We start from the raw sequence: 14984 nt of genomic DNA, 5'->3' as shown, positions 1-14984 counted from the left end.
TGAAATAATCATGAACAGACACTTATTTTAAAGAGTTACCGAATAATCTATAGGAAAACAATTTTACTGATTGATTGTTAATATTGTTTATTGCAAAAAAGACTATATATATATATATATATATATATATATATATATATATATATATATATATATATATGTGTGTGTGTGTGTGTGTGAAATTAAATGATAAATAATACCTGTATTCTTCTTTTCTTCTTCTTTCTTCTTCTTTTCTAGAAGAAGAGAAGAAGAAGAAGAAGAAGAAGAAGAAGAAGAAGAAGAAGAAGAAGAAGAAGAAGAAGAAGACTTACAGTTTAATATTAATAAAAGCTTTCTGGCAGTTTCTAAAGAGGATTTAGAGTTTCTTATGCAACTTTCACACTGGCATGCTCCACCCGACTCGGAACCTACCTGGGTCAGAAACCGGTGTCATGCAGGTCAGCTACACGACTTCACACTGCTTTTGATAAAGCAGAGTTGGGTGACAGACGCAAGTACACAATGTGCATATCAAGGCCCCCTGGAAGCAGTGTGTTATGGACGCTTCCATCAAAGCATCTCTGGATTGAATCACCGGCCCAAATGTTGATTAGAGCTAATGTTTCTTCATCCCTGCTGCAATCTGGCTCATGGTGTGTCTCAATGAGCAAAAATATGACTAAACTGGATAAATAGAAATGTTCCTTTGGGAAGTGAAACCTTCACGCAGTCATCTGCTTACAAACAGTCGCCATGCATTTTGTCTTGCTCAACCCACAGGTAGGTTGCTGCGACCCGAGTCAACCCGGGTATGACCCGGGTATGTGGTTTCACACTACGCGGGATTGTTACAATAGGTAGCTATTACCTGGGTCAGGACCCGGGTAGGAGTGCCAGTGTGAAAGGGGCTTTGGTGTGTTTCAAAATGCTAACTTACTATTTAAAAAATAGTATTAGTTTGCTTAATATACTGAATTTGTTTTTTTGGCATGACCAAGGTGTACAAAAACAACCAAAAAACAATGAATGTTATGTTACTGTGAAAAGCAAGCAAGAAAACAAACAAAAGGCCAAGAAAGAAAAGCAAGACAGCCACAACATGAGTAAATATAGAGAACTCTATCCCTAGTAGGGATACTCTGAGAAGATGGTGTATCACATATAACTTATTTTTATCTTTTATCCCCTTTAGCCAGTATTTAATTGGCTTTGGTTTTTGCTGCATAATCCCAAAGCAGACTCATCTCTTATCCTTAACCCACTGAACTAATTCTAACTGGCAAAGTACAATGAGTGGCTTTTATTGCAAGCAGTCTAACAAAGCTATTTATAACGAGGCTTGGCAATTCCAATGATCTAGTCTTTTGATCTGAGCTATGTAACACCGAAACTTATAACTGTAAAAAAAAAGTAATATTACTCCTGTACAGAATATATAAATCTGTTTTCACTATAACTTCTGCTGCGGGTTCACAATGATTCAAAATTTCCAAGCAGATGGCACAAACTATACATATATATAAATCAATTATTTACATTTTTATTGCAAGTTTTTTGGTATCATTGGTACACTGCTCATTAATTTGCATGATTTAAACACAGTGAGGGGAAAGGGGGAAAACACTCACAATGTCAGATAACAAATAAGCACATTTAGCATTAGAAATGCAGAATTATTTAAAAAATACTTTTAAATGTACATTCACAACAATGGCTTTTTGAACAAATTAATATTCAAACAAAGCAGGAAACAGTGAATCTTTAAGATAAACAACAAAGAGTACTATTCACAAAGATGGATTCCTATATTTGTTCTATTATAAAACCTGGGATTCACGTCATCCTATGTTATATATATATATATATCTAATATATATATATATATATATATATATAATATATATTTTATAAAATCATGAAGAGGGTTGAATCATTGATCTGAGTTTAGATAAACAATTTCTAATTCTTCTGAATTTATGAATTTTGTGTGTTTAAATGTTTCAACAGCTATGATCAACCTTTAACAAGCTATCTGTATTCCTTTGTAAGTGGTTTAGGTGTCATTTTATGATCTCTATAAAATACATATTAGACAGTTTCGGCTCTTAAAACATGTACAACATACAGTAAGATGCTCTTTAGCTTTGCTTATATAACCAAGATACCTGGGAATTATAAACACCTCTCTGCACATACGTGAGAGATGATAGTGTATTGTTTTTAAAACAGTCACATATTCCTTTTCTTGACTATTTATTCCAAGTGCCATTATTGTAAGCTTTTAATAATGTAGTATTCGGGCTATAGTACATACATCTTTGGTGTAGGGTAGGGCACTGCTTTTGTCCTTTGTTCATAAGTAAAACAATTTAATCTCAATTAAGTCCTTACAAGCAGATGCTGCAATTTAAATTGTTTTTTGTTTTTTTTTTGCTACAGAAATGTCACAATGTACTTCTACAAGTACTAAGTGTCCATGTTTAAACCGTATGTGCTGGAACTTGAGAGGAAGAGCTTCCCAAAGTCCTAGAGTCGAATTGGTTCTGCTGGCCACTGCTGAGCATGTGCACTCCCTCCACAGTGGACAACATCTGCCTGTCAGTCATGGTGCCACTGGGCGATGAGCCAAGAAAGCTCCCTTGAGAGGACATGATTTTCTCTGGGCTGGCTGCCAGTCTTGGTGAGGTGGAGAAGTTATATCCATATAAACCATAGGGGCTATGGAGCCTAAAACTGTTATAGGTTCCTTGGTGTGCCTGATTGGCAGAGAAGGCATTGCCTGGTGGGCTCGGCATGATGTACTGGAGCTGTGGGGAGGGCATGCCAGAAATCTGAATAGGCAGACCCGTCTGAGGGCAGCTGAAGGTTTCTCCATCGCTCCCAGCCATGGTCATGTTGCCGCTGCTCATCCCAACATAGGAAGGAGTCCTAGGCGGTGCAAAGGTGTCACTGGTGGGACTAGTAAGCCTGCTATAGGTCTCAGCGAGGGTGTTGCCATACCGGTTAAGAGCCAATCCTGAGCGGCTACACGTTGTGTAATCTGTGGGGCTCATGCTGCAGAGCTGGCTGCTGTTGGGTCCCAGGTGAAATGAAGGGGAGGAACATGGCGAGCCAGAGAGGAGGTGTGCGTGAGTCGAGGGGACCCCGCTTCCAGTGCTCTGGAGAATAGAGGGGGATCCTGGGCATCCTGTATCGAAAAAAAATGACTATAAAACTATAACATTCCATACAATTTGATGATCTGATGAATTACTAGGAGTATAGCGACTTTATAATGAATACTATATGAGAATATGTAGCTAGTAGATTTATTTAGCTACACTTACATTGTATTTGCCTTCAGATCTGTACAAAATCTAAGTATAAGTGGATCCCATTTTGGTAAGTAGTACCTCTCAGTTAATTTTATTTTTGTTTTGAGAATGTTTATCTTAGAATTAAAATACAGTAAGTATTATAACAATACATATATTATTCGTGTTCAGTATTACAGCTTTGTATGTTTTCCAATATATTTTACTGTGTTATAAATACCTTGCTTAGTGATTCCAGGTATGTCCTCAAATGTCAAAGTCCTCAGTGATGGTCTCCAGAATGCATAGGATTCTACTAAAGCCTCTAAGCCCATTCTAAAGAAAGAAAAAGTGCATATGATTACAATCTTTCTCATGAATGGATATGTGGAAGTGCGATATATTTTTTAAATGGATCACCCACATATTTATAAGTAAAATATATAATGATACAAATGCCACTGATTCAGATTTAAGACAAATAGGACATGCGTCATTACTTTAAACTTTTTGTTTTTACTGTTGCAAGCTTTTCATTATCACGGACTAGCCCCTAATCAACAAAACAAAGCCCCTATAAAAGCTCCACAGAAAAATACTAATAAAGACCAGTTAATGAAAAACATAAAATTGGGCCTGATTTGTAATGCCAACATTCTGTTCTGATATAATTGCTTTCACACTGCTTTTGTAGAGGGATCATAGCCATTTTGCAGGAAGCCATAATAAAATATTTATTAGGTGGACTTGAGCTAAAAAAAAATCAGCTTCATTTTCTCCAGTAATGGGGGCTTTTTACTTCTAGTTAACGTGGAGATAAAAGTCGCCTCCTGGAGGGGTGTAGCTAAGGCGATAATTTATACAAGATGCCTTGAATGTTTCTTTCTATTTTATCACCAACTTTGCTTGTGCTATCAAATGGTGTAGTTTATTTAGCAAACTGGTTAAACTTTCCTGTAATATTTAAAAGGGGAATTTTTGGTACCTTCCTGAGTTAAACTTTTATAGGGTCAAGCGTAAGGGCCTTACTGAGGAATGAAACCTTATTCTGCAGCACATAAATTCTCCTTTCCTCTGCAAAGGACAAACCTAATGATTTCTATAAAACAACCCAAGGGAAAGTAAAGTGTTGGGATCGTAAGTCTCTTTATTGTGGGGGAAGTCTCACGCCATGTTAGGTTTTCACCTAAATGGGACTCTGACTGTATTCCATGTTCAGCCAACAACCTTGAAAGCTGTTATTTAATATTTTTTTTAATATATATTTTTTTAATATTTTTCTTCATATATAATTACTGTGTTTAGTGTAACAACAGTTTAGATCTAAGTGTGTTTGTAGTCAGAATCAAAATTTTATGTGCCGATTAAACAAAAAGTTTTTCAAAAAAGTTTTGTAAAAACATATATATAAATGTGATAACTATTATTAACACGTGTGCATATATATATATATATATATATATATATATATATATATATATATATATATATATAATTATATATATATATAAACCTGAAGCATTTGAAATATACAGTGTCTACGAAGCTCACCTATTACGACCTGAATCGCGAAATCCTTTTGCAAACGGGTTTCTGTCAATCTTTAGTCTGGTGATCTGCAAATAAAGATTGTTTTGTTTGCATTTTAGAAGGTACACTTTACAACAATGAAATACTGTAGGTCTGCATAGAAATAGCAAACCTTAACTAGGGTTATATGTTTTACTATGAGGATATATGTTGGTAAAAATGCAACAGCTGCAACCTGGTTTTATAGGATCAACACATTATTATGATGAATTTATAACTGAATTACGCTTGGGGTTATTAGAAAGTTACCTGTTGATTTTGGTATGCTGTGACGGTAGTAAAAGCTGTTTCAGGGAAGGAGACTGCTTTAACCCCTTCACCAACAGGAACAGCTTTAACGGAAGAGAGATCCTCTCCATATTCCTTGCGGACAATATGGACCCTGGGTTGGTACTTGTGCATCGAATGAAGGATTATCTGTTAACAACATTTTTTTAAAATCTGTTAGACCAATCCCAGTCTATGAACCTGGTACCAAAACATTGTTAAAACCACTACATTTATAAAAGGCAATAGAATATATGGATAGATATAATATAACATTGTTACATTTTTTGTACCACAATATTCTAAAGGTCTATAATGTGCAGATTTCACACCTATTTTACTGTGTCAGTGTTGAATAACTTTTAATAGTAGCATAAAACTAAACAGATTAGTCTGGTTCTGTAAAATACCTATTAAGAATATAACCCAAACTGCACTTAAAGCAGTCTAAATGCTTATGTGCAGTATTTGGTCATGTGCATCAAAGTATATGCGTAAAAATGGCCATTTAAAAGTGTAGGCTACTTGTGTGTTTTGTATTTTTTTTTTTAATTTAAGAACAAACTTAATGATAATGTGAAGTCTAAGATCTTATCCAATCCATTTTTTAATGCAAAACATTTTTATGATATAAATGTTGCCTATCCAGAAATACAAAATAACTCTAGTCACTTTTTTAGTACAAACATTTGTACTCACATGTCCCTGGTCATCGAGCTCATTGTTAGTAAGCTTGAGTTTGTCAAAGCTGATGACTTGTCGCATCCATGTCTCTCCAGAAGCTGGGGAATCAGGGTGGATGTAAACTCGAGGTGGGACCGGGGAGTCAGCATTGCCGGCCACCATCCACTTAGAGCTGTGATACACATACCTGAACAAATACAATACAATACATCATTAAAACAAAATAAAGCAAAACGACAATGTGATACATTACGCCTTGAAAACTCCATAAATGTTTGCACACTGCCTGTGTTTAAAGTAGCCTACTTTGGTTCGTATTCAAAAACTTCTGAATGGTTTACACATCATGGTAGCCTCCACTTTTAAATCATTATTCAAAAGTAGACCAATTTTACTGGTGTGTAGGCCTACAGCTATGTGATACAAAAAATGCTGGGGAAAATAATAATAATAATATTCTGTGTCTGATTATTATTATTATTATTATTATTTTATATTATTATTATTATTATTATTATTATTAAAGTTGTTTTCTAGGTTGAATTAGTTTTAAAGCCTTACATTATAATTTATTTTCAATTCTACACTGCTGTATTGCCTGTTGTGTTTACAGAACTCATTATGCTATAATACATACACATATAGTAGTAGTTGTGGTAGTAGTAATACTACTACTACTACTACTACTACTACTACTAATAATAATAAATAATAATAATAATAATAATAATAATAATAATAATCATCATCATAATGATCAGACATGTTTCCTTATTGGAATATTAATGCTAATGTTTAATGTAATGTACACAAATATAATTTGTGAAGAATTGTTACCTGTATCGTTTATTATCCACGGGGACGATATCCATCGCTATGTAATACTGCTGATGAGGATCCAGACCCGAGATTTTCACTCTCATCGCTGGGAACATCCGCCTAATCGCAAAATGAGTTTATATTACTCCAAAATCCTATCACAATTCCTAAATTGAGGCATATATCTAAAAGTCAATTATCAAAAATCGTGAAATTACTAACCCTTTATAGTTTTACAATGCATCTGGAAAGTTACGTTAAAAAAAAAAAAAAAAAAAAGAATAACTCCACTTTGTGGTGCGTGTTGTTTTTCAGTTAAGAATTTTGACAGATTGCAATACATCTACAAACGTATTTAATAAAACCCTGTTGTAGTTCTGCTAGCAGAAAATTAACATGTGGGCTTGATCAAAGTGTTCTGTAAATTCAAATAAACTGGTCCTGTTCCAAATGCCTGTAACCTTTCCAAAATGTGATCGTCTGTATCCAGTGGAAAATGGACTTCATAAAATACATCCCATAACAACGTGGCGTCGTGGAGAGTGATGACTAAATATAACGTGAGATGTCGAACAAGAACTAGTAATATCATTTTCTGTCTGTCATATATTTCTGTCTATCTTTTATATATTTATCCGGACTAATGTAGAACTGTTTACAAACCAGTTTCACTCGTGTCTTGCTTTTGTAATGCAACGTTGATAGCGATTTAAGAGTTATAGTATGTAAATTCAATTCTATATATACATAGACACACACACAGTGTGTATTATTTGTGTTAACTGACCTCCCAGCTTTAGTGATGATCATTTCCGTTCCGATCTCGTGAAACCGTTTCCAGAGATCGGCTCCTTGAAGGTCCGCTTGGATCTCTGCAGCGCCAGGGCCACTTTGAGAAGGTATCAGCGGAGGCGCTGACACTGAGGGAGAAGGGCTTTCCAACAAAACATCGTCACACTCAGCTGCATAATGTACAAATAAGAAAGAGAATATTTAGATCTGAAAACGATAAACCTTTTTACATGGCCAATTTGCCAAGGGAGAGACATCGTGTTTGGGAGATCAATAACTTGCAATAAATTAAATTGGTACAAAGTTACTTTTCTTTATTTGTGTCTCATTTTAATAATTTTGGAAACTCTGCATTGCATTTCTTATTGTTCAAGTTGCATACAAATTTACTGCCATACAAATACATTAGTATCAGGCAAATTCCAGGTCAACCCATTGAGCAACAGTTAATCTGAAACTTGTAACACTAAATTAACCATAATCTAACTCTTTAGCCTTATTTTGGATCTTTGTCACATACGGGGTTGTGTCCTATGCTACCAATTATGTGAAATAGTTAGTGTAATAAGGAGTAATAGTTCACATTTAAAGAAAGTAACAGAAATGAAGTACACGTGATAAAGCGAGTTCTGGTGGATTTTCACAGTAATATCAAATTGACTACAAACATATTTCCATTAATTTCGCGAATGCAGGTCAGTTATAGGGTACAAACACGCCTTGCAGTGATAATTGTGAATAATGAGCAGCACACAATATGAGAAGAAAATGAAAGGATACTTGGCAGAACATAATAATGCAAATAAAGTGAAATATTAACCAACTAGTTTTTAAATGGTGGTTTTAAAATATTTGTTAGCGTTCGCGTTCATTTAGAATCCACCTTTATTATTATTAGTTATAGTATTATGAAGAATATTAATACATGTAGTTCTACTACTACTACTACTACTACTAATAATAATAATAATAATAATAATAATAATAATAATAATAATAAAACACTACTTATTACGCTAGATCTGGATTATATAAACTTTATGCTAATTATAGTAAAAACAGGCTTGTCAAAAAAAAAAAAAAAAAAAAAAAGAAGACATTTTTATGCAATACAAAATTACACAAAAACATATATGTATATACAAAATTTAAATACGTGCAATTTTTAATAATTATATATTATTATTATTATTATAATAATTATTATTATTATTATTATTATTATTATTATTATTATTATATTAAAGACAATTTGCATTAGAAAATCAAATGGGTAGAACATGAAACGCTAAACACGACAGAGACCAGAAGTTAGATTCTCTGACAGCAAGTGGACGGGATCTGCTTCAGTCCTGTATAGCACAGTGTTAGTTAATCGGGAATAACACTTACGGGATCTGTCACTTGAACAGTCAATTTCACAGTCTCTTTGGCTGGAGCAATTCCTCTCGTCCTTCTGTATGCTCTCGTCCTGATTCGAAATTTCATTCCCCTCAAAACAATTATCGCTATCCTCGTTCAACTTTCTTTTCTTTTCCGCCCCAATGAGGGCTTCCACCGAAAAAGCATGAGCTTTTAAACTCATTGTACACGGCGATCTCCTTTTTTCTGCCATCCTACAATCCAGAAAGCGGAAGAACTGTCAAGTTAAAAAGAATTACCCAGTACTTTTCAACGTGCATCCACCAGCACTGCGTTTAATTCACTCGTCTTTTTCTGGTCTGAAAGAGAGACCTAACTTTTACTGAGCCGGGAAGACTGACATGTGTTGCAAGCACTCAACGGGCAAGAAAATGTTGGGACCAGCAATTGAAATTTGTTGCCTTGATCTGTCAGCACTGTAGACGGCAGAGCAGTGGATGGGATCTGATCAAGTGTCAATAATCAAGGAGGCGGGATCTGACATGCCAATCACTCGACCCCTAGCCAATGTAAAAGCCCGAGCTCGCCCCTGCGCTGGGACCATCTTGCCGTATATGGAAGTGACGGCTTGGTGAATGAATTAGCTCTGGAGTGTTGAGCTCCAGCCATTCTTAAACATTGCGATCATTTTCACACAGAGGTTTCACATGTTTTGAATATTTACTTATTTCCTCAATTACATCCAAAGTCAGTTTGCGTACACTTGTTAAAATGTATTTATTTATTTATTTGAATAACTTTAAACTAAGTATCTTCAGAGATTGTAATATTGTAGTATATAGTGCACGTTAATTAATTTCCTTCGGGTAGGCTTTGCCAAAAAAAAAAGTCTATTCATAAACAATAACGTCATGTCATTCAAACACTGAATACATTCTCTGGGGACTGATTTTGATATAGGCCTATAATTAAGTCGTGTAACAAGACACTTAGGTTTTAATTCTCTTTAACAATTCTTGCAAATAAAATATATGTGTACCAATCTGGCAGTTATATTGTAATCCATTCAATTCACGAATTATTATTTGTTTATTTATTTATTTATTTATTTATTTAACCGAACTAGAAAGTGATATAGGTCAGGCTTTCATTTGATTAACTGGGAACTGAGACTTGTCTTATAGAACTTTATGATTGTTTAATTGCATTATGCTATTCGAACAGATGCACATTCTGCGACATTTCTTAAATTAACTTCGCCACTCGGGTAAAAACAGCAACAGACACACGTGTGAATGCATTTTGGCTTAGAAAACAAATACATGTATTTGATAGTGGTTATAGTTAGTGTAAAACGTGAAGCTTTTTGTTATAGTTAAATACAAACAAGCACGCACACTCAAATCCTACAATCGGAAACACTGAACATACCCAAACGACAGCTTATGGTGCCTATTTGATAACCGGAGTGGTTACCCGTGATTCCCTCATGCCAACAGACAGACAGACAGACACGTTATGAGACACATGTGTACTGGTAAATTGATTTATTGTCATTTTAAATATTGTTTTTAAAGCGGGTAACCTGTTTTTGTTTTTAATATTGCAGAGCAAAGTCATATATATTTTGTGACAAAGTTTTAATAAATTGCCCCTCCAACAAATTATAATGTAGCCTATTTTTGACAGAAATGACCACACTATATATAGGTCGTTCATTCATTGCAAATATGAAAACAACTCTGACGTGATTTTTTTTTTTTTTAAATCTATGTACATTTAACCTTTTACAATGAAATAGTATAAATTCAAAATTGTATTTTCGTTTGCCTGCATGCACATTGCATTATTGTATTACATTTGGTCTAATATAAAATAGAAATTATTGTAAACATGACGTCTCCTTTTCCACATTAAACGTTTTCTCTGGAAATTAAAATAAAGGATTTGTTCCAGTATTTAATTATTTTTATTTATTTATTTATTTATTTATTTATTTATTTATTTATTTTTTATAATTATTGGACAAATTATTTTCAATATTATGTTTGTCTCATTGGTGTTTATAAAACGAACAGGATATATATTTTTTTAAGCCTTACGATAGAATACAGGTCAACGCTTTTCTTTGGACACGGTTTGTTGTTTAATTTGAACATTCTAAAGAGCATTTTGAAATTATGTTCGTTCAATTAACATTTATAAATTTTCCGTGCTTTCAAAATATTTTAAGGTATTAAAACGAAATGTGCCACTTATACATACCTGCATGTTTTGATTCACGTTTACATTGAAAATAACATTGTTTTAATTGGATTGATATTCCGTTTTTGTCAAATAAAAAAAAAAAAAAAAACGCACTTTTTGAGCAAGCCTGTTTAAAAGTATAACTATAGAAGCCTATTGCAAAATACAGTTATTTTGAAACTTTACAGGTATATATTGATTCCTTTTTCTCACCCAAGTTCTTTTTAAGAAAACCTGTACATTTTCTCCAAAAATATGAATAATATTGTATTTATTTTACATTTAAAATAATTAACATACTTAACATCAGCCAACTTTAACTCTCACCACATGCATATTGCACAGTTACCCAAATTATCCGAGACTATCCATTCATCCTTATTCAGTATATTGGAGGCGCGTTGCTTGCAACTCTTGAATTTAAAATTGGATGCTTATCTTTTCCGTCTTAGCCATTAGAAAATAAAAGCATGTGTGGTCAGGTAAAGCATAGTGTTTGTGTGTCTAATGTCCGAGAACACTTGAAACAGTATACATATAAAACAACCATACCATAAACCATAAAACTTGCAGGACTGGACAAAAAAAAATGTTATTTTAAAAATATTAGGGCTATATAATTTAATTTTTAAATTTGTGCATGAGATATGTATGGGTTAGTTAAATAACACATATATGAACCTGAATCGATTTTTGAGTTCAGAACATCTAGTCAATTGAGTGACAGTAAACGTCCCAGCATACACTTTGAAAAAATAAACGTAAATATATATATATATATATATATATATATATATATATATATATATATATATATATATATATATATATATATATATATATATATATATATAAGCTCAAAGAGCCAGCTGCCCTTACACATAATTACACATACCTTATGTTCATTCAGACCGATGCAGCTTCGCTGTATCCTGTATTTTGTTGGTCAAATTTTCTAACGTAACCTCATGTGAACCTCATAAAACGTGTTATTTAAAGTAACCACTGTGCATGTACTCTTTAAACGTTTCACACTTATTCATGGAGTATCTACCCCATTATTTGGAAAGTAGCCTATGCTTTATTCAAACCATAATACCATACCTCACCTTGCTGGTTGTTAGGTAGCCAGGATTTACAGACACTGGAAGTTTAAAGCACTTGGAAGGAACACTACGCCCTCTACTGTTAGCATATCAATGTGCGCAATAATGGTGCAGTCATCTGTTTAATATTCTCCATAGCAGATAGGGTTTAGTCGAATCCAGGTCAATTTGCGAAATTTGCGGAAAAAAAATACGTTCGTTTAAACATTGGAAAGCGGAGTTGTTGGTAAACTGTTCAGTCGTATGCCAGAGGAATAAATATTATACAACCGACACGTTCCTTTTAATTTTGAGACATTTTAGGTTACTTTAAAGGAAGTGAAAACATTATTTCTAAATGTGAATAGATGGCGATTGTGACTACATGCTTTTGCAATTTAGTTCTAGTTGTGTGTTTATAGAGTGTGTTTATGGAACAACATTGATTAAATACTCATGTTAATAAATAAATAAATAAGAAAAATGGAGTGTTGTCAATATTTACTACTGTTTTGTTTCCTTAAATACGATTCGGTATTGGCGAAACATGTTAAATAAACAAACTACTGTACCGCTTTAAATTAAGGGTGTTTCATTTTTTGTTTGTTTGCTTATTTGTTTGTATTTTGTAAAAGGAAAGAAGCATTGCAAAATTAACAGCGGCTTCTGATTCTGAAAATGTACAGGTTTTAAAAAAATATCTTAAATTAAAATAAACCTTTACTTTTTTTTTTTTTTTTAGACAAGATCTGGGTGACTCTTAAAGGAGCTGCGTGTTTTGCTTTTGCTTTCCCGCTCAATTGCCTGGCCCCTGATTCTCCACCTATTCCCAAATACGTCAATATAATAAACGCTTGTCCTTTATACGTGCACACAACTGCATTTCATTTCATTTTACAATTTATTTATAGATCTTTTTTCAATGACGGCTTTTTTCAATGACGGCTCACAATACAATGCAAAGCAGCCACAAAGTGGAAAGTAAAAGGAAAGTATACCGCCTCAGTATCTCAAAGCAATGTTCGATCTGTGAATGTAGTCAAGTGTCAAATTCATTGTAACGAACTGACCCGTTAAACATTTGCTTGAAACAAACACGTTCGTTTCAAAGCTAAATAACCAAAACAGAAAATCATGTTTTAGTCTTTCTTTTTTTCTATCTGGACTTTGAAGATTCATTGACACATAAATTATAAAATCTCTGTGTCTGGGTAACATATTGTTAACAGATATTTTGTGAGTGCTAATGGCAAGATGGAAGGGCTCCAATAATTTTATTGAGGAAGTGGCAACACAGGGAGCAGATATAAGAAGTAAGTAAAAGGTTCAGAAAATAATTCACTTTGAACACACTGAGAAATGTAATCCACTTTAAATATGGCTCCAGTCCTTAACCACCTTGTTGCCAGTTCTCTAAGTTTTTATCTGCCTAAGTACAGAACACATATTTATTACAGTTGTGCCATCTGCAAGGGTCGGGATTTCCAGAAGGCCAGTTATAGTCCATTCCTATTCAGTTCTGATTGGGCTGCAAACAGCCTTCACTCTTCAAACACTGCATAATACTGTTTGACAAATGAGATAGCATACAACAAAACTGTTTAGAAATGAATCTGGAGTGCATAGGCTAATGTGTATGTTCATGTGCCATAAAATAATTAGAGTTTCTGTGAATGTTGGTCCAGCAGTTTGAGTAATTATTAAGCAGGATACACACCTCTTTTAATTGATGGTATTCTTCAATCCAATTTCGTCCAGTGCAAGAACGGTACACACATTGTCAAAACCGCCACTCAATCACGTAACGTTCATTAGTGTGATAAATAATTTTATTTTCTTGTTTATGTCTTGACCACAGTTTACAGCATTACTATATATGTTGTCATGTACGCCACATCACAGTTTACAACTATTGAAGTACACATATTTTTTTGTTTTAATAGATTTAAAAGTTGTTTTTTAAACTATATATATATATATATATATATATATATATATATATATATATATATATATATATATATATATATATATATATATATATAAGGACTGTATACCGCTGCATACGTTCGGCATGCATCAGAGTTACATAGTTATGTATGGTATGTTGGTTTAACTTCATATTATGGATAATTATTTTAACAACTGGAATTTCCAAAAACTGCAAATAACAAATTTTTCCTTTCCTAAATTTTATATCTAATTAGTATATAGTATATTAATACACGTAACGGTCATATATAATATGTCAACATTGCCAGTAGCCGAGGTCGAATAGGCGAATTGTTTAGTTTATTATTCCAATGACATTGAATGTTTTTTTTAGAAAACGAAGCCACTTTGCTTCCGCAGTGTACTTTATGGCTTCCCATGAATACCACAAGACCACTGTGTCCAGTGCATCTATATGCCGGTTTTCTTCAAGATTGAAACGTGTAACTAAAGAGCTCAATTAACGTGAAGCACTCAGGTGGAAAGATATATCATGGCAGAAAGAGATTGCACCTGTTAATCTCGTTTAAATGCTTTCATCATAAATTAAATACATTAAAACTAATTTGTGGGAAGCTTTATTTTCCACTGTTAAATGAAGTTATTATTATAAAGTATGTGTGTATTTCAGCCTATCTGAGTGCAATTTGACCGATGCAGCAACACTGTTAACCATGTTAGTGATAAAAAAATAAAATAAATAAATAACTTGCATAGTTACTGTTAACAAGATCTGCAGAATGAATGTAAGAAGCGCAGTTACTGACCATGGTATAGTATATATAATATATATATCTATAATATATATATATATATATATATATATATATTATATATATATATATATATATATATATATATAATATGCATA

The 14984-nt window shown here is 33.3% G+C and overlaps 1 protein-coding gene across 1 annotated transcript; it reads right to left on the bottom strand.

Moving 5' to 3' along the window:
- Positions 1–1912: 1912 nt before the first annotated feature.
- Positions 1913–9262, bottom strand: LOC121315851 (T-box transcription factor TBX18-like). The gene is made up of 8 exons (XM_041250348.1): positions 8820–9262; positions 7423–7597; positions 6654–6755; positions 5832–6003; positions 5115–5282; positions 4827–4891; positions 3517–3611; positions 1913–3169 (listed from the first exon to the last, which is right to left on the bottom strand). Exons 1-8 carry the CDS (start codon positions 9040–9042, stop codon positions 2463–2465), a joined length of 1707 nt encoding a protein of 568 aa, XP_041106282.1. The 5' UTR covers positions 9043–9262; the 3' UTR covers positions 1913–2462.
- Between the last annotated feature and the right edge of the window lie 5722 nt (positions 9263–14984).

Source organism: Polyodon spathula, chromosome 5, assembly GCF_017654505.1.
Source record: "Polyodon spathula isolate WHYD16114869_AA chromosome 5, ASM1765450v1, whole genome shotgun sequence".
NCBI classification, from domain to species: domain Eukaryota; kingdom Metazoa; phylum Chordata; class Actinopteri; order Acipenseriformes; family Polyodontidae; genus Polyodon; species Polyodon spathula.
This window is presented reverse-complemented; position numbering and strand designations above follow the sequence as displayed.

Bases quoted from the DNA above. Each gene is read 5' to 3' on its own strand.
- LOC121315851 (XM_041250348.1), bottom strand. From the start codon at position 9,042: ATGGCAGAAAAAAGGAGATCGCCGTGTACAATGAGTTTAAAAGCTCAT. The intron at 6,004-6,653 runs GTAACAATTCTT...GTATTTGTTCAG, and splicing joins GTGGATAATAAACGATACAG to GTATGTGTATCACAGCTCTA. The intron at 3,170-3,516 runs GTATTTATAACA...TTTTCGATACAG, and splicing joins ACCTGGAATCACTAAGCAAG to GATGCCCAGGATCCCCCTCT.